This window comes from Macaca mulatta, chromosome 7, assembly GCF_049350105.2.
Source record: "Macaca mulatta isolate MMU2019108-1 chromosome 7, T2T-MMU8v2.0, whole genome shotgun sequence".
Taxonomy (NCBI): Eukaryota; Metazoa; Chordata; class Mammalia; order Primates; family Cercopithecidae; genus Macaca; species Macaca mulatta.
This window is the reverse complement of record NC_133412.1, coordinates 46367349-46387110: the sequence shown is the minus strand read 5'-3', so window position 1 is coordinate 46387110 and position 19762 is coordinate 46367349. Positions and strand designations below refer to the sequence as shown.

Genomic DNA, 19762 nt, shown 5'->3' with positions numbered 1-19762 from the left:
TTCATGTCCAGCTCTTGAGAGGCCGTGGACCTTTTGTAAAATGGCAGGGGCCCAGGCACAGACCCAGGCAATCAGATACAGTGGGCAGTAGTGCTTGAGGACTACTGAGCCTGAGGATGTTGGCAAGTCACCTCACTGAGCCTTCGTTGGCACATCTGTGAAATGGTGAATAACAGTACTACCTGCTTCCCAGGGCTTATTGTTAGGACTGAAAGAGATATCCTTTATGCCAGGTATGTGTCGTAGAAGGACTGAAGGTTAAATTCTACCCGTCAGGGCTTGAATGAGCTGTTTGGTCAGCGGTGGGGGTGGGGTGGAGTCAGCCCCTATCCAGAAGGCGCTTGCTGGGGTGGGAGCAAAGTCGGAAGAGCTGTCTCGGCCTGCCCCAGGAGGAGGCCTCGCCTGGAGCTGTTGAAGCGGAGGAGAGGGGGCAGGGAGGCTCTGGGCAAAGGAGAGACTCCCCCCAGTTTTTGGGGGCTTTGGGGCTGGAGGGATACCAGCCAAGCTGCAGGCATCCCCTGCCCCCTGCCAGGCCTCTTCTGGAGTGTGGGCTCTCGCCCTGGCTCACCTTTTCTGTAGCAGTTATTCTGTGACCCTAGCCTTCTTGCCTCTAAACTCCCCTTCTGGCTGCAGAACTCTGGGCAAGCCTCTCGCTGTCCTTTATCTTTCATTCACACAGCTCCTGAGAGGTCCCCTTTTCTGGGAAGCCCTCCTCAACTCATTGGAAGAAAGGGAGCAAATTGTGTCCACCCAGGTGATGTAAGTCCCCACCCTGGGGACTTCCAGGGCACACAGCAGCGTTTGCCTCTCAGCCAAGTCCGGTACCACTCACTTAGGTGTGCATCTGTGGCTTTCTCTGTGTCTGGTCAGTGCTCCTTTATATGTCCATACCCCCTGCCAGAGGGCAGCATTGAGGGTGTGCAGAGCCCAGTGTGACTCTCCTGCAGCTGGGGACATAGAAGAGCTCTGTGATGATAGCAGATGTGGTTCTCCAGCCTCCCGCCTGGCTGCCAGTGGGAATAGCCTGTCTGCTCTGGCACAGGGGCCTGTTCCGTATGGAGGGCCAGGAACTGGCCTTCACAGCCACCCAGGCATTCCTTCCACTTCTGTACGTCTTCCTTTCCCCGTGAAGATTTGGGTGTACCCTGTTTGTGGCCTGTGAAGACTGGGCAGGCATGTACTTTGTGAAGCTTTCTGCTCTCTCTGGTAGGCCCGATGAAGCCTATCTGCAGAGGTTGGCCTGAAGCCATAATGAGCAGTTCTGTTCTTTTTAGCCCTTGTCTAGTTTATGACTGTGTTGCAGACATGCCTTTCTGTGTCTTGGTTAAAAGTACTGGTATGTCTGGGCATTTAGGTGTGGTCTATGAGTCTGGGAAAGCTTCTCCTAGAGGAGAGCCCTCCAGGGTTGCTCTTTGGGGTGGGAGTAGTGGGAGCGGAAATGGAACGCTAGCTGCCCTCTTAAAGCCAAAAGCCTACTTCGTTCAGGGCAGGCAGTTGGCATGTGTAGGCACTCAGGAGCCTTCCTTCAGTTCCAGCGGCCAGTGTGGTCATCATCAGGAGCGATAAGGTCGGATGTGGGAGTGAGAGTGTGCCTCTGAGATTGACCAGTAGCCATAGACTCCAGCAAGATGAGGATCTTGGTCTGAGAGGTGCCCACTGTATCAGAAACTAGACTTGTATTGAGCAAATGGCTTGTTAGCCCCAGGAGGCTTTTTACGGCCACAAATGTCCCTGATGGTGAGCAGCACTTGGCCACTACTGTCTGATGTTAACCAGAGTTATGGGGGTGGTTTCTGCAAATACACAATACTGTGGAGGGGTTATGTGGCTTACCCAGAGGTGCCCAGATAGCAAATGAAGGTGCAAGATTGGAATCCCTGTCTTTCTGGTTGACCCTTGGCTTGCCTAACTCACTCATTCATTCATTCCATTCCACACACACTGATGAATGCCGACCCTGTACTGGGTTCTGTTCTAGGAACTAGATAAGACACATCACCTATGCTGCTCTTGTGGGGCTTCTGTTCCACTAGGGGAGACAGTCAGTAGTAAGCCATCAAGCAAAGGCATGGCTGCTGGTGTGATGAGTTCCATGAAGACCCATAAAGCTGTGTTAAAGGAGATGGGTGGTCCAGGAAGGCCTCTCTGAGGAGGTGGCATTTGAGCACTCAAGTGACTTACACTGGATTTCTGACCCCATGAGCTGGAACTTAGGATATCTGATCTAGAAGTACCTCTAGAAGTCCTTTTCCCAGTAAACAAGCTAGGGTCCAGTGAGGTTAAGATGTGAATTCATGGTACGACTCATGGGAAAGATGAAATTATATCCAAGAAGGACAAGTATAATAGCTGGCCACTGCTCTGCCCACACCAGCCTTGGGCTCTAGCCATCTGCCTTTTCATCCCAGAATGTGTTTTATTTTCCTCAAGACTCAGCCCTTTGAAAGATTTAGACTTCCAAATTGCATTTATTAACAATAATAAATGTATTTTCTCATGGCTGGGTGTGGGGATGGGGTAGAAATTTTGAACACATTTGTGATGGTTGATCAGCCCTCCAGGTAAGGCAAGGGCTGACTACCTGGAGCTGGTGTTTTTCCTGCCTAGGCAGAGACACGGCCCAATTTTGTACCACCAGCTGCTGTCAATGTCTGTCAGAGTGGAATTTCTGTTGGTGTTTCTGAAATAGCAGTGTTTCTTGGAAGACCCCCATTAGTACTTTCTGGATTCCATCTGGACCTGGTTTAGGGGGTTGGATGCTTTTGAATGGAGGCTGGAGAGACCCTACTGATGCCTCTGACCAGAGATGGTGAAGCAGGACTCAGAGGGCCCCCAGGGCTTATTTCAGGGAGAGAGAGGCCCACAGTTAAATCAGAGGTCACAAATAAAGCAGCGGACCCCACCTCTCCCAAGGACCAGGCTGAGCCATAATTGGCCAATAGTTTCATCTAGAAGCAGGCATCCTACATCAATGTGAAAGGAGCTTCTGGTTGAAGTAAGACTTTATTAATTAGCCTGTTAGGAAAACAGCTTCCCAGTATTATGAGGGCTGGATAATTTCATGCCTAATATTTTTCTTGGAGCTTCTAAAAGGAAGACACGGCCGCGCACAGTGGCTCACGCCTGCAGTCTCAGCACGTTGAGAGGACAAGGCAGGTGGATCATGAGGTCAGGAGATCGAGACCATCCTGGCCAACATGGTGAAACCCCATCTCTACTAAAAATAGAAAAATTATCTGGGCTTGGTGGCACACACTTGTAATCCCAGCTACTCAGGAGGCTGAGGCAGGAGAATCGCTTGAACCCAGGAGGTGGAGGTTGCGGTGAACCGAGGTCGCGCCACTACACTCCAGCCAGGCAACAGAGCAAGACTCTGTCTCAAAAAAAAAAAAAAAAAAAAAAAACAGTTTGATTGTGAAATAGAGCACATAAAACCAAACAATATGTGTGAGATTTAATGATTTTTTGCCTATTTTTTTCTATTTAAATTATTATTTAATACTTTCAGGGATATCCTAGTAAAAGCGACTTTCCCTGTGCCTGCCTGTGCCTTTCTGTGCTAGGGCGTTAGAAATGTGTCTGGGTTTCCCCTGTGGCTCTGACACTCCATCAGACACCAGGGCTTGTGCACGCAGGTGAGAAGCATCCCCAGGTGCCTCAGAGATACCGAAGAGAGTCTGGAATGTGGGAGAAAGGCAAATAGTTTTCCAATAAAAGTAGGCTAAGACATAATTAGGGGCTTAGGTGCTGCTTTAAAAAATAAGTAGCAGCGTATTCCAGACTCCTCTAAGAAAAGAGAATTGCTCATTGTGGAACAGGTGTGGCAATGCAGTGCCTTTGCCTGGAGCACCTTGCTGCTGCCATCACTTAAGACCCATTCTGGGATAAGAGGAGGCTTACCCGTTATTGATTATCTACCATGAGCTTTGTATGGTCCTTGCTTGCCAGGTACTTGGCAAGCAGCATCTTTTTGACCTTTTAGAACACCCCTGAGGTGTAGGTATGGCCACCCATTTCCAGACAGAGATTGGCCTAGAGGTCCAGATGGCTTCCAGGGCACACTGAGCAGCCCTTGTGTGTTGTAATGGTCCCTTCTGTTTGTCCTTCCCAGGCTGGACACTTTGGGAGCAGAAGTCAAAGACACCTTTATCATTGTACCCTTAGCACCTGGTGTAGTCCCTGGGATTTAGTAGGTTCCGAGGAGCGTGTATTGAATGAATGGAGGTTAAGTAACTTAGACATTAGATAATAGGACTCTGGGCTGGGCGCAATGGCTCATGCCTGTAATCCCAGCACTTTGGGAGGCTGAGGTGGGTGAATCACCTGAGGTCAGGAGCTCGAGACCAGCCTGACCAACATGGTGAAACCCCATCTCTACCAAAAATATAAAAAATTAGCCGGGCATGATGGCACATACCTGTAATCCCAGCTACTTGGGAGGCTGACGCAGGAGAATCGCTTGAACCTGGGAGGTGGAAGTTGCAGTGAGCCCAGATGGCGTCACTGCACTCCAGCCTGGGCGACTAGAACAAACCTCCGTCTCAAATAAATAAATAAATAAGATAATAGGACTCTGAGGCTCTATGACTGCCACCCTGTAGGTCAGAAATGGGATCTCATTCCAGCTCTTATCAATAAGCTAGGGGAATGCAAACTGACATGCCCAAGCTTATTGATATTGCAAAATTATTTATTACAGCAAAAGATTGGAAGCAACCCAGATATTCATCAATAAGAGACTGGTTAAGAAAAATGATCTCACACTATGTAGTTGCAAATAAGAAACGAAGAAGGTTTTTATGTGCTCTGTTACACAAACTCCATGAAAAAAAGGCAAGGCAATGATTAGGATAATATGCTAGATTTTTAATAAAAGAGAGAAGAAATAAGATTCTGAATTTGCTTGTATGTGTGTGAATGTTCTAGAGAGATACTTAGCAGGTAGTATGGTTGACTGGGCAGACAGAGGATAAGATGGGAGGGAGAGTTAACTGTGTATCTTCTTATACTTTTTAGTTTTAAAACCATCAGAATGAGTGTGCTAGCCAAAAAATTGAAAAGAAAAAAAATAAAAGAGGTGACCTCGAACCAGCGATTCCACTGACCTGGCGTTAGTCTCCCTATCTGTATGTGAGGCAGTTGGACCAGATTGTGACTCCTTAGTCTGAAGTGGAACGTTGTGAATATTGTATTTCCCAGGCTTTCGTGGACTTTTCCAGGAGATCCTGACCTTGTGCTAGGGTAATCTGCAGTCCCTTTCATTGGTGGCCTGGCCTGGCCCTCTCAGGATGTTTGAGAAAGGTTGGAGGCCACAGAGAGCAAGGAGCCTTCCCCAGAGGAGTCAGGCCTTGTTCCTGTCCCCTTTCCTCAGTTTATCCTCTGAGCACATGCCTCTGATGTGACTCAGTTGGTTCTTCCTCCAAAGTGAAGGATTTCAGTGAAGAGAGACTGTTCTGGAGCATTCTGGCAAAGTGCTACAGTTTAATAGGAAGGAAAAAAATGGCAGAACATTTTCCGGGTTATTTTTAATGCTTCTCAGTTCTGCAAACATTTATTGAAAGCTAAGTGCAAGGCAGTGTGGGAGAATCAGTTGCGTAATACCTCACCTCTGCTTTCCGGGGTGCAAAGTCTTAAGTAAGAAACATGCTCATAAAATTCATCATAGTAACCTCTAGGACAGCCTGGCTTACCCATGCTCTCATTGGGTCCCATGGAGACATGTGGGATTGGTAGGGATTCTTCCCATTTTACAGGTGAGGAAACTGACTCGCAGTGAAGTCTTGCTCAAAGTCACACAGTTTGGAACCAAACAAGATTTTCCGACTACTTCTCACGTGTCCTAACCCCCGTAATCAAAACATTCTCCCATAGGAGATATCTGGGGTGTAGATTAGGCCGGTTTCCACCTGGAAACATGGGGCAAGCACAGTCCTGATTAAAGCTTCTTCTCCTTCACTTTTTTCCATTGCTTTTTTTCTTCCTTTAAGGCAGAGCAAGGTAACTCTTAGGCTTATGGCCAGATCTCAGGTCTTATCTCCTTTCCTGTGGTCCAAGCAATTCTTCTTGCTTTGCCTGTGAAACCCACTATCCTACCACCAGTTGCATGCGGAATGTCCCATGTGGGTAAAGGTGTGTGTAACCTGTGTAACCTACAGCAGCCTTCTCTCCACCCCAATCTCATGCTGCCACCTCCTTTCATTCCCTTCCACAAATTCTCTCGTACCAAGCTGGCTTCCTAGCTGTTCCCCAATAGAGCCAAGCATGCTGCCCACTCAGGGTCTTTGCCCTGGCTGTTCCTTCTTTCTGCCTGGAAGGCCCTTCCCGGTTGTAGACTTGGCCTTACGTCTCTGCTGAAAGCTCACTTTGGATAGGCCTTCCTGGTTACCCTTTCTAAAGTAGTATCCCTTGTCACTATTGCTTTTCTGTCCTTTTTTTTTTCTTTAAAGCATTCATACACATTATATACACATGTATATATTTATTGGTTTATTATTTGGCTCCCCTACTGGAATGTAAACCCGTGAGATAGGCACCTAGTTTTGTTTACCACGGTATCACTAATGCCTAGCATGGTACCTAGCATGGCATGTAGTATATACTCTATATGGACTGTTGAATGACTGTATCAGGCCTGCATCCTAAAGCAAGTAATATTTAAGAAGAAGGAATCAAATCATAGCATTTTAAGAGGGGAAAAGACTCAGGGCTCTCTTTGTAGGGCTTTATCATACAATATTATTAATTCATCTAATAAGCATCCAGCACTGTTTATGTATGAAGCTCTTTGCAGACAGTCACTTACAGCCTTCTGATTCATACAGGGATGAGAAGCTCCCAGATTTTCAGAGCAGCCCATTATTTTGTGAGACAGCCATAATGATCTGGGGACCTTCTTACAAAGTACACTGGGGAGAAAGCTGTCCCTATGATTCCTACACTCTGATCTTAGTTCTTGAACCGCTGGAAAACACAATAAACATACATGACACTCCTTCAAATAAGTGGAGAGAGAGAGAGAGATCATGGTCTCCCCTACCCTCAGGCCTAAACATCACTAGTTCCCTCAGTTATTCTTCTAGTATCCCAGTTTTCAGATGCCTTCCTACCCTGGTTGCCTTCCTCAAGTTTGTTCTTCAAATGTTGGAATTTCAGGTCTAGTCCTGTCAGTGCAGAGTGTTTCGGGACCAAGGAACCCTGGTCCATCCCACGTGTTCCTATCAGCATAGCCTTCAATGGCTCGTCTGTGTTGGCTGCCATGGTAGAAGCCTCCTTCATGAGCCTCTGATGAAGACTAAAATCATTAAGCTCCGTTTTACATTGTCTCGAGTCATGTGGACCCTCCCTGACTCTTCATAGTTTTTTTGGTTTGGGGGTTTTGTTTTTTAGCATTTTGAGATTAAAGCAGCCATAGACTTGTGAACAACAATAAACTTAACCTGCACTCTTTTTAAAAAACAACAAGTGTAGGTAAAGTTCTATCACCAAACCCAGGGGAAGGAGATGGAACTCTGGAAGTTCAGCAATACCTGCAAAGCCTCTAACTCCTTTCTTCCCTCTCCGTGTCTTTCTCTGCGTCTGTCTCCCTCTCCCCTTCCTTCCAGCAGCCCCTCACTTTGCCATAGCTTCCTTGCTCTCCCTCATTCCATTGCTTTTATTAATCCTCCTTCCAATTAGAAATATGGAGCTAACATATACTGCTAGCATTTCTTGCACTTCCATCACTAATATTTTTTGCCATACATGTGTAATTTACAGATTAAGGAAGCTGCACATTTCACACTTGTCTAAGGGAGAAATAACTAATGTTAAATGGCTTCTTATGTGTAGCCCTTGGCTAATTTGTTTTGTGGCCTTGGATAGAAAAAACTTTCAGCCCCAGCCTTAGGTTCTTCTGCATGATTGGTTCCCATTTCTGCCCAAATCAGCGATTTCCCATTGGTGGTTGGACACTAGGGCTTCAGTGCCGAGGCGGCGTTTGCTCTGCTTCTGTCATTGCTGATGCTGCTGTCATTTTGCATAGAGGTGGCAGGGAAGGAGGCCAAGGTCGAGGTTTCATCTATGAGGCCATTTAGCTTTCCCTGCCTCTTCTGCATTTGCAGCCCTGCCTGGGTGTGTGGAAGGTGGGAGGGGAGAGCAGGGGCTGAGTTCAGGCCGGGGCTCTTCCTAACAGCTAATTTTGTTTTTCACCTTTCTTTCCTCTTGCTTCAGGGAGGATGGAGAGGCCTGTAACTTTGAGGGTGTGGGCCCTAAGTTAGGAGTCTTGAGAGAATGGCCTAAGGTTCGATTCTACAATGGGGTAACTGTGTAGCCTTGGGTGAGTCAGAGTTAGTTTCCACCCAGCTTCGTCAATTGCTAGGGAAGTTGGATTAGATACAGTGGTTCCCGAAAAGTGGCATTGATGGGGTCCTTTATTTCTTTGAAGCATTTTTTAAAAGCTATCTGGAAATGGAGCAGACGCTCACACCACGGCTGTGGGATGTGTCCCGGCCTCTGAGTCTGATTGGCATGTTTTCTTAGATGGGTTACGCTGGGGGCTGGAATAGGCAGAAACTTTGAACTGCCAGCTCCTGGGTCTCTGAATAGTAACACTGGGGAAATGAATTAACTTCTGTTTTGCTGACAGTTCCTCCACTCGGGGGTCCATCCCGGACTCCGAGGCAGAAACCCTGGGCTGCTCCCTGAAGACTCCAGTGGGATTTCCTTAGCAGACAGCTCCCGCAGTCCGCAAGCGGTCCCAGCCAAGTTGGGCTTCAATCTCCCAATCTGATTTCAGCAGCCAGAATTAACCCTATCTGTATCTGTCAGCTGGGACAGTTGATTTTTCTGAGTGGTTTTAGTGGGGAGCTTTGCCTCAGAAAGTGAATAAAGGGTTTGCCTTCTATAATCTAGATGATTCTCCAGAGCCATTCCCCACCCACACCCCAACCCCTCCCCTAGCCTGTTTGGCCATTCAGCAGGCATTTACTGAAAGCCAGCCCCTCTGGGGAGGGCACCAAGGTGACCCTGAGACCTCGGACCTTAGCAAGGCTGTGTTGGGGGAGAGACAGGAGGAAGAATGACTGGCCTTCAGCAGCTCTCAGGGCCCTGGTGGACAGGGGCAGGTTGCCTGGGAGGGACAGAAGGGGTAAAATTTCCATTGTCTATGAGGGGAAGCACTTTGTAAACTGTAACATGCAGCACCCAGTTGTGTCATTATTTTTGCTGCACATCAGGGAGGCTAGCAGAGGGCTGAGATGGGAGGAAGCACAGGGTTTTTGCCAGAGGACACTGATGGGTGGGGGGCCTGGGAATCCTACTCTGGATTTACACTTGATCCCTGTGGCCATTAAAAGCTTTTGGACAGGGGAGTAATGAGACATGATGTGATGTGATCAAAGCAGCATTTTAGGAAGATTGAGCAGGATTTACCCTCTTTGCTCTCTAGGCCATGGTCTTCATTCTCTGTGGCTTTTCTGTTGCATGGGTGCAGTGCTGTGGCTCTGTAATAAGATCACCAAGAATGGCTGTGGTTTGTGTTGTGAATCACCGAATTGTCAGCTCACGGATGTGAGTAGTGATTGGTGATCCTAGTCTCTCCTCTCCTCCCACCCCAGGCATCTTGGAGGCCACGCAATGACCTGTGAGAGGAAAGACATCAGATGGGACAATGCCGGACTCCCACATTCGGAACCCAGCACCCGGGGCCTCTGGGGGGTGTTTTTATATCCTGATGTGTGGTTCTTAAAAACTTGTAATTAATTTTACAAATTGATATAGTTGTACTTACTTTGGGGGTGCTGATATGTTTTAAGAGATTAGATGATTGAGTTTCCCATTTCACTCACCCAGGGTAACTGCCCCGTGTCCCAGATTTCCTTTCTGGCATCCCTCAGTGATGAATCCTGGGCCCCTTGGCCCACGAAATTGGCCACATTCTTTCAGGAACAGTGACTGAGTTTGGATGTGGCATGGGCACTCAGGCTCAAAGTGTATGTACCGAGAGAATTTTGAAACTAGAGGGACCTTATTTCTGTACTCAGGCTCTATTGTCCAGTGTGTGGACTAGAGAACTTGGAGAAGCCCAGAGAGTGGTAGTGACTTCCTGAAGGGTACGCAGCAAGTTAGTGGCAAGGCAGACCAGAGCCCAGGTCATCAGAGTGCCTGACAAGTATTCTGTGCACTACACCTTGGTGCATCTTGGCCCCCTTTCCTTCTCTTCCCTGGTTATTGTTCACACACCACCTGCTGGGACTCTACTTCCAGTGCCTACCACTTCAGTCTTCCAGCATTCACTGAAGGTAGGAAGGGAACAACCATTTAGAAGAGTCAAGTCTGTGGCTGGGTGCGGTGGCTCATGCCTGTAATCCCAGCACTTTGGGAGGTGGAGGCAGGTGGAACACATGAGGTCAGGAGTTTGAGACCAGCCTGACCAACATGGTGAAACCCCATCTCTACTGAAAATACAAAATTAGCCAGGTGTGGTGGTGGGCGCCTATAATCCCAGCACTTTGGGAGGCTGAGGCAGGTGGATCACCTGAGGTCAGGAGTTCAAGACCAGCCTGACTGACATGGTGAAACCCCGTCTCTACTGAAAATACAAAATTAGCCAGGCCTGGTAGTGGGTGCCTGTAATCCCAACTACTTGGGAGGCTGAGGCAAGAGAATCGCTTGAATCTGGGTGGCAGAGGTTGCAGTGAGCCGAGATCATGCCACTACACTCCAGCCTAGGTGACAAGAATGAAACTCTGTCTCAAAATAAAATAAAAAAAAAAGAAGAGTCGTCGAGTCTGTGAGATTTTCACTGGGTCATGTAACCCGCCAGTTCTAAAACCTTCATCTCCCCTTTTCCATACTGCAGCTCACATCCCCCAGCAAAGCTAGACCCAAGACCCCTCCTTCCCTTCTTCAGACCCCAAAACAGTTCCTGCTCCTCCTGTGAACCCTTTTAAGAGCTATACATGCTCTTAAACCAGTCAGGCCTGGGCTAGAGGCTGCGCAATCATGGAAGGCTTCCTGCAGGAGGTAGAACTGACAGGTCCTTGATGTAGAGTCTATACCAGCTGGTAGATAGGAAGGAGGTTTAAGGGGAGGAAGCGAAGGAACAATATCAGGGAGGGGCCCAGCTAGGATTTACCAGCTAAATAGGCCCATTTGGCAAGCCCAAAACTCAGGTCCGGCAGCCACCCCAGCCTGCAGAGTACTGCCCTGAGTCTGTTTCTGGCTGGAGGAACATCTGCGGTGGAACCAGCTCCTCTGCTTTGGTGAAGCAGAAACCCAAGTCCCTCTCACACCCACGGGAGGAGAGAGAGGAAGCCGGTTCCAGGCGGTGCAGGAGCAAGTCACAGGGTTTATGTTAATGAGGGCCCTCCCCGCGCCGGCGGCTTAGCCTATGAGCTGGGGCCCTGGCAGACAGCTTAATTACCGCTGCAGCGCGCCTCAGCTTGTGTTCCTTGGCTCCCTAAAATAATAAGGATGGCGTCACCGACTTCCCCGGGCCATGTGCTCCCCGCCTGCCTTCAGAGCTCTATTGTAGGAAACAAACAACAACAAAAAAAAACATCAGAGACATGGATGCTTTTTTCTTGGGGAGATTTTTTGTTTGTTTTAAAGTAATAGGGGACTCTGCCCCTAGTTAAGATTTTAAAAGATCTTTGAGAGGTGTAGAGATCCGGATCTACTACTGTTGAGGCTACAGGCCTCCTGTTAGCAAAAACTTGAAAGCTGCATGGGTGATCTGTTAATTCCATGGTCTTCCATTGGGGATGTGAGTTCTGATGCCTAGTGGTGGTGTGTTCTGCCAGGAAACGAATCGCCCAGCTCACAGTGACTCTGGGCCCAACTCTGGACCTTGCTTCTTCCTCTGGAAAAAGAGAGCTGAGCTACACCAGAGTTTTGCAGACTGTGGGTCACGCTACACATATTTTGTTCTAAGTAACATAAGAAAGTAATTGCAAGTGTTAAGTTTTGTTTTCAGTTGTGTCTATGTACACATAAAAACGTGTGTACTGAGCCACGCTGTAAAATGTGGAAAGCCACTGGCCTAGGAGATCCCTAAGACCTTTCTAGCTTTCAAAGTGTCTAACTTTTCTCCCAGAGCTGTTGCTTTTCCCTAACATGGAACCTGACTGATTTTTGCAGGTTTTGCCACACTGCCTGTTCAGCAAAACAATCGATTTTATGGTTAAAACAACAAAATCACAAGCATCTATCACCCCAGTCTAAAACCTCGGTGTCTCAGACAGTTTGGCCTTCTAGCTGAAATGGGATCTGCAACAGGGGATGGCCCATTTAAAAGCTGACCTATTTAAAACCCACGAGCACCAAAAAACACAGGGTCAATTTGATATGAGTCTTCTCTTGTGTGCAAAGACTGGAACCTGAAAACCAAATTGGTCAGGGACTGACAAGGTTGAAACCAAAGCTACAAATATTTACTGAATTCTTGCTCCGTGCAGGAAAAGAAAATCAAGGGTAGTCAGGGTTAGTGTGAAAAACAAAACAAGGTGTGAATGTAAATATCCAAAGGGGTTTGTTTTGAGCACACCATTCCTGGTTCCCCAATAGGTTAAGAGACCTCGTATTTCTGTAAGGAAGCTGTACAGACAGCTTAATTGACTCAAATCTGCTAACCTGCCTTTTGTTCCCATTCTTGTGCCTTGACTGTACACAACAGTAAAGATGGCCGTGGAAAAAGGGGAAGGCAAGTGGCTTTTTCCAAGCTGGGGATGCTCTAAGTACATTCTTATTTAATCCAACCCTAGGTGATGGACATTATAGTCACTAAAGGAAACGGAAGCTCAGAAAGGTAAGCTGGGCTAAAAAGAAGAAAAATTGAACTTGAGCCAGTTCTCTTGGACTCGAGAGCCTGCCTTCTGTCCACCTTTCCATGTTGCCTCAGGAAGTACTAGAAAAAGAAGGAGCAGTTCTTACTGTAAGCTTCCTTCTCTCTGGTCCTGTCCTTCAAAGGGCTCTGTTTCAGGCCCAAACTGTCTACTTGAATCAGGGCCAGCTTCACAGGCATGCGACCCCTGCAGCATGCACTTGGTTTAATGCGCTGCTGTCACTGTCTTGGAATTCTTAATAATTTTTAAGCAAGGGGCTCTGTGTTTTTCATTTTATGCTGGGCCCTGTAAGCCAGTCCTGGCTTTTGATATAGTGTATCTCCTCTGTAGGTCCTTCTGGGTCCCCCTCATCTGCCTTTAGCGTGCCTGTTCTATCTGGTAGAGGCATTTGAAGAATGCACCCTGGCCCGGCCCATGTCCTGCTACCTGGCACACTGGACTGGAGTTGTTTACTGGTGGCTGTCTCCTCCCAGCCGGCCACCACACCTCTTGCTGGCAAGGACCCCGACTTTGGCTTACTGTTTCTTCCGTGTCCCCTCAGCCAACAATGTCGCAGGCGTGCCCCATGTGGAGAGGGCTGGAGACCTGCATGCAGAACACTGGGCCAGTCAGGTTGGGGGGAGTGTGCACAGCTGACCTGCCTCTCAGGGGCTTATACTTGTCTTGGGGCACAAGAAAGACTCCAAAAAAAAAAAAACACTGGTGTTTATAAAAGGTAGGGTTCACTCAACATTTATTCGTCATATTGTTGAATACGTTTCATGACAGTTTGACTCACCTCTATATTCCCAGTACCTAATGTTATACCTGGCGCAATAAACAGGACATTTGTTAAGCAGTTGCTCTGGTCTCCGCTCCCTGCTAGGCTGATTACGGAGGACAGTCCCTGACCTCTAGGAGGATCGGATGCTTAATACACGATTAAATGATTCATGCAGCAGCTGCCCTTGGTGCCCCAGGATGCACAGAGCTGGGCTGGACAAGGCTTCCTGGGGAGGGGAACTGGATTTGTAGGGTAAGAGTGAGAGATGGGGGGTGCTGAGGCTGGATGAAGGGGAGGGAGCTGCAAGAGTGGAGAACCTTGGAGGTCATGTGTAGGAAAACTTGAATTTTTCCCAAGGCAGTGAGAAACCAGGAACGTTTTTCAGGCTGGAGTTTACCCTTTATAGGTTAAATAGATCTCATCATCCCCTTTCTACAGAGGCAGAAGCCTGAGGCCTGGGGGAAAGAGCTGAGATCATTGAGCCAGTTGGGTCCTTGCCCTCTAGGTCGAGGCCTGTTCCCAGTAATCGAGGCTGCCTCTTGACCACTTCCATCCTCATAGTCATAGAGACCTGGTTTGGAGGCAAAAGCAGGCTTGAAGTGACTTGAGGTGACAGTGCAATGTTGGGAACAGAGAGGAAAGGCCAAATTTGAGAGATTTGTAAAGACAAGATTTCAGTTTTAAACAACAAGTTGTTCCTTGGAGTAATCACGTATTTGTGTTTATCATGGAATTTTCAGGTTCCATTGGTGAAAAATGACTGACAGGTCTTTGCTTTGGGGACAAGTTTTTCAGGAAATACAGGACCCCCAGCAATCTGACATCTTGGGAACCTTCACTGCCTCCTCACTGACCTCTCTTACGAGTATGAGGGCCCCTTTTAGGTGTTCACTTGAGGAATGAAGCATTGGGTCCTGTGTAGGTTTCTCTTTGGGGTGTTGGAAAAGCTCCTAATACAAGCAGAGTAATTTCAGTTCAACTAGATAGAGTAACCACATTCGGATATTTTTAAATGGCCAGTGGAATTGGGGAAAAGTCTACGAAAGTACAAATTTTCAGTTTAATTTTAACTTTGCACTTCGCTCACATCCAGGACTTGGCAGGGGAAGTGGGCCTTGATTTTTTTTTTTTTTTTTTCTTTTTAAAGCGGAACACACCCTGGATGGAAAAGGGATGTTCTCTTCGCATGGAAGGGTTAGAGCCAAGTACAGAGGAAATGGGTTGGTATTGTAGCAAGAGTTCAGGGGTGGGTCTAGTGTTTGAAACTGGAGCAGTAGGAAAGTGTGGCCCTCGTGGAGGCAGGCAGGGAAGGGGATGGGTTCACAGGCAGCTGTTGGGCTGGCGTTTTTGTTTTGTCCTGTTTGATGCATTTCAGATACTTCACAGCTCACCTGCTGCTCCCATTGGGACCCCTTTTCACCTCACAACGAAGCAATGGGTCTTTCCCCCATGTGATTTGGGCTTTTTGGTGGTATCAGCAACCTCAGGTCTAAGCCCTGTCCCCTCCCTCCCCTCTGTGATCCCACCCTGCACAGTGCTGAAACCAATCAAGGAGGAAATGCAGAAACAGTGGGGATTCTGAAGACCTCACCTTTAAAAAGATGGGGATTTCCCAAGAGAGTGGAAGCAACCTCTTGCTGTTTGGGGAAGAGCAGGGTCCCAGGTCCCTCTCTGTATCCTTGCCCACTCCTGCAGTGTCATCTGAGCCAGGGCAGGGTTGGGCTCTGTGCTTTGGTTGCTAAGGATGTGTAACCAGAGCAGAGACCTCTGGGGGTGGTGCCCACCTGGTTGGTAGAACAGTTAGAAGAGGAGCTGAAAAGGAACCGTTACAGCCGTAGGGGCGGAAAGGTGTATTCCCTTTCCTCACCCATCGTTAAGAGTCATGGCCAACACTTAACAAAAGAAAGGCTAACAAAAGAAAAGCATAACAAATTTATTTAATTAAAGTTGTGACATGAGAACCTTCAGAGAAGATGACCCAAAGACCCAGGGAAACTGCCTATTTTTATACTTAGGTTTGATGAAGAAAAGACAGCCATGAAGAAATGTGACTGGACAAAGGGGTGTAGGCTGAGAGGGAACCCAGAAAGGCCTGTCTGTTCAGATAATTTGTGGCCTCCAGTGTAGCATTCCTTCCTCCTGGATATGGGGCAGGACCTCTCTGGAATGAGGGTCTTCAAGGGAGAAGGGAGAGGAGACAGTAGCCTTTCTCAGTTTTGCTTTGGGAGACAGGAATTCTAGTTTCTGTGGCCTGCCTTGGGGAAGAGAAGTTCTGGATTCTATGACTTCTGGGGAGAGAGGGTGAGGTAAATTCACAGAGCTTGCTTCTGAGGCCTTCCAGTCTTCTTTAGTTCAAAGTACCCAGCACGCCAAAGCCCCTTACATTGGGGGTATTGTGTTCTGAGCCCCAACACAGTCAAGAACTTGTAGAATTGACTTGGGGGTCTGGAGAGAGCTTGCGCCTGAGCTTCCTGTCCCAAGAAGCCACCAGGGGCCCCTCCGCATCTTGTGGCTAACACCAGCCACCTGAGTGCAGTAGACACCCACCCTCCTGTGACCTTCTTTTGGGATTTTAGGATAAGCAGTTCGGATATGCCTTTAAAACAGAGAGAACACACCCCAAGGAATGGTTATGGAGATTAAACGAGACTGTGTATGAAGCACCTAGAGTGTGCCTAGCGAGTGTTCGAGAAAGGTACGATGATTATTTTTAATAAAAGCATTGATAGTGGTTGCTTGCATATTGTCCTCGAGAGGAGCAGCCACCAGTTTTGGTGTGGTGGTAGGAGCCGGGGACTGGCCTCGTCAGGACTCCGAAACCTATGTCTATCTGTAGCATTCCTGGGCAGGGGTGACAGGCAGCACTGTTCCTCTCCAGGAAGGAGGCCAACTTCCTAGATGAATTCCCTGGGCTCCCCAGCACCGCACTCTGAGGCCCTCCTCTCCTTGGCAAACAGCAGTAAGAGGAGAAGCCATTGACCTGTCTAGAAAAACCGCATGTCTGCAGTCTTTGAGGGTAGACTGGAATCTCTTCTCATATTTGCCTTGCTTTGGTGGAGCTTCAAGAATTCCCAGGCCTTCCAAGAAAACCAATTACTAAAGAAGACTGTGGGCCATGTGACTCCAGTGTTTACTGCAAACGAAGGAGATGTCTCCCCTCCCCCAATACAGTTACTCTCCCTCCATCTGCACTGGTCCCCTAAGGCCTGGCTTCCTGGCTCTATACTGCTTTCCTGTCCTAGGGCAGAAGGCCTTAGAGGATTTATTCCCAGGCACTCTTGCCATGACCTTGAGAAGGTGGCTTGACCTGGACATCTGGATCTCAGGGACTGAGGGGGTGGGAAAGGACTGAACCTCCCCCTCCCAGACCCAAACAGGAAGGTGGGCCTTGGTGACCATTTCCTAGGCTGAGAACGCCTTAGCTCCAGGAGAGGGCTGCGCTCCCTGGCTCTCCCGCTCTGTGGGCTGTGCTAGATGAAAGCCACAAATTGCTGCTGTCCCTGGCGGAGCGGCATGCCTCCACCCACCAGTGAAGAATGAAGGCAGGGCAGCTGCAGGGCCCTGCAGGACTCTGAGATCCAGATGTACCCCAGTGCTCCCCTGCTCTGCCCACTGGCAAGAGGGGGCTGAGGAGGGGCATAGCAGGCCTCACGTGGACTCTGTTTCCATCTCCTTTCCACCCATATCTCTGTTTGGCCCAGAGATGCCTGAGTAACAGGGGTACCTGGTCACTCTGGGCCCAGAAGGAAGAAGGTAGGCATGTTGGCCTGCTCAAAGGAGCAGGAGCGGCCCTGGACAGGGACAGGTTAGAAAGCCTGGCTGCTGGCCGGGCGCGGTGGCTCAAGCCTGTAATCCCAGCACTTTGGGAGGCCGAGGCGGGCGGATCACGAGGTCAGGAGATCGAGACCATCCTGGCTAACACGGTGAAACCCCGTCTCTACTAAAAATACAAAAAACTAGCCGGGCGCGGTGGCGGGCGCCTGTAGTCCCAGCTACTCGGGAGGCTGAGGCAGGAGAATGGCGTAAACCCGGGAGGCGGAGCTTGCAGTGAGCTGAGATCCGGCCACTTCACTCCAGCCTGGGTGACAGAGCAAGACTCCGTCTCAAAAAAAAAAAAAAAGAAAGCCTGGCTGCTTATCCAAGAGAAGAAAAGGCCCTGAGGGGCAGGAGCAACCCTTTGAACAATGCCGTACTGCTGTTGAGAAGGACAGGCTTGTACCATGTGACCCATTGGTGAGAAATCAGGGCCTGTGGATGGAAGTTCCAGGGAGGGAGGCAACAAATCCAGTTGACATTGGTAAGTGTTTCCTGGCACCTACTGGGAGCTTGGGCTGCTGCGTCTTGGGCTGAAGGGACTCTTTCAGATATCAGGTGCATGCAGGGATCACCTTTAAGGTGTCTTCCAGTCCAGAGAGGCCAGGTTTCCCAGAAGCTGGCTGCTCTGGGGCAGGATGGAGAACTCTGGGCCAGCTACCACACGCCGGGTCTCCCTCGCTTACTCCAAGGGTCATTTCGTGCCTGCGACCTGGTTACTCTTCTCGGCCTGTCTTCTTACCTTCATTAGAACCTGCAGTTTCACCTTCAGCTAAGTCTACCTCTTAACAGCCCCGTGAGAGGGTGGCCTTTTATTCGTTCTTTCTACCTCATTAGAAATAAAGGATTTAGGACCCAAATTGTGGGTAAGGGAGCTGAGTGGGGAAAAAGACAGCCACAGAAGTGCCTCCAAAGACAGCCTTTGAGACAGACCTCAGCATTTCATTATGGGCCCATCCTAGGTTTGTGGGTTTCCACTCTCCTTCCACGTCTATGCTGGACCATGAAGAGCAAAGTCTAGAGCTGTGCTATCCAATATAATAGTTACTTGTGTCTGTTTATACTTAAATTAATTGAAATTAAATAGAATTAAAAGCTCCATTCCTTAGTCTCACTGGCTACACTGCAAGTGCTCCATGGCCACACGTGGCTAGTGGCCCCTGTCTTGGACAATACAGACTGTTGCCATCCTTGAAGGAAGTTCTATTGGACAGTGCTGGGCTAGAGGTGGGAGAGTTGGAGGAGCCCCTGGTCTGCTGCCCCTGCCTCAGGACAGGCCACATGGGTACTGCTGTGTGAATGCCAGCTACAGGGGCAGGCTCTGCTGTGATGGCAGGAGTGGGTGAAAGCAAATGGGCATGTGGGGGCATTGGGGTGGCGGGCCAAGCCCAGAAGTCCCTAACAACGCTGTGGCTGATGTGTGTGCGTTTTGGGATAATGGGAGAACAGGGTTGGAATGAGACCATCAACCTTGCAAAGGCAGCAGGGCTTACTGGGTTTGTCTTCTGCAGTCCAACCAAGGCCCCTGTCTGGAGTGGCCCCCTGGTTCTGCAGCTTAGCTCACCACAGACTTCTTCTCACCCCAATGTTGAAAAGGCAGAAAAGTCAGGGTGTGCGGTCGTTGGCAGCACAGTGATCCGGAAAGCTAGAAGAAGTGACGGAATGACGGACCGCTTCCTGCCTCTGTCTCCCTGTCCCCTAAGGAGTCCTCTAACACCCTTCCCCTGCTTCAGCCCCATTCCTCACCCCCACTCACACAGCTGGGCCTTCTTTCAGGTGAAAGAACTTGTCCTGGACAACAGTCGGTCGAATGAAGGCAAACTCGAAGGCCTCACAGATGAGTTTGAAGAACTGGAATTCTTAAGTACAATCAACGTAGGCCTCACCTCAATCGCAAACTTACCAAAGTTAAACAAACTTAAGAAGGTAAATAGAGTGTTTGGAGTCTGTGTGTGCTGGGAGGCGGGGGTGGGGAGGGGAAGGGTTATTACCTGTGTTTAGGAAGCGTAATTGAAGGGAAAGCCAGGTGCTTGCACTAACATGCCAGACAATTCCCTGAGACTGCTTTCCCTTCTTGCCCGTCTGGGGAAAGCCAGGCAGCTCTGAGCCAGGAGCCTTCATTTTAAAAGCCTTTTCTGATTTTTCTCTCCCTGCCTTGTTTAGCTTGAACTAAGCGATAACAGAGTCTCAGGGGGCCTGGAAGTATTGGCAGAAAAGTGTCCGAACCTCACGCATCTAAATTTAAGTGGCAACAAAATTAAAGACCTCAGCACAATAGAGCCACTGGTAAGTCATTCGGACCCTCCCCTCCCTGCAGGGGTAGGAGGTGGGAGGAATTGGCATCAGCGAATACTATTTTTGCATT

General features: G+C 48.8%; 1 protein-coding gene and 2 long non-coding RNA genes across 5 annotated transcripts in view; 2 read left to right on the top strand and 1 right to left on the bottom strand.

Annotated features, from left to right (window-relative positions):
- The window catches only part of ANP32A (acidic nuclear phosphoprotein 32 family member A), a 39797-nt gene that overhangs the window by 12630 nt on the left and 7405 nt on the right, over window positions 1-19762 (top strand). Inside the window, exons 2-3 of the mRNA NM_001260818.1 lie at window positions 19174-19323; window positions 19561-19683. Of these exons, the coding sequence (NP_001247747.1) occupies window positions 19174-19323; window positions 19561-19683 (273 nt within the window). The remainder of the gene's footprint in view (window positions 1-19173; window positions 19324-19560; window positions 19684-19762) is intronic.
- LOC144329935 (uncharacterized) lies at window positions 7991-17708 on the top strand. 3 transcript variants are annotated; one of them, XR_013395687.1, is made up of 3 exons: window positions 7991-10277; window positions 12741-12784; window positions 13152-17708. It is a non-coding gene; the product is annotated as an uncharacterized LOC144329935 (long non-coding RNA). The 3 variants fall into 3 exon arrangements; XR_013395686.1 differs by having other exon boundaries at window positions 12741-17708; XR_013395688.1 differs by having other exon boundaries at window positions 7991-12784; window positions 13687-17708.
- Window positions 10630-17881, bottom strand: LOC144329936 (uncharacterized). Its single transcript, XR_013395689.1, has 2 exons — window positions 17711-17881; window positions 10630-17399 (listed from the first exon to the last, which is right to left on the bottom strand). It is a non-coding gene; the product is annotated as an uncharacterized LOC144329936 (long non-coding RNA).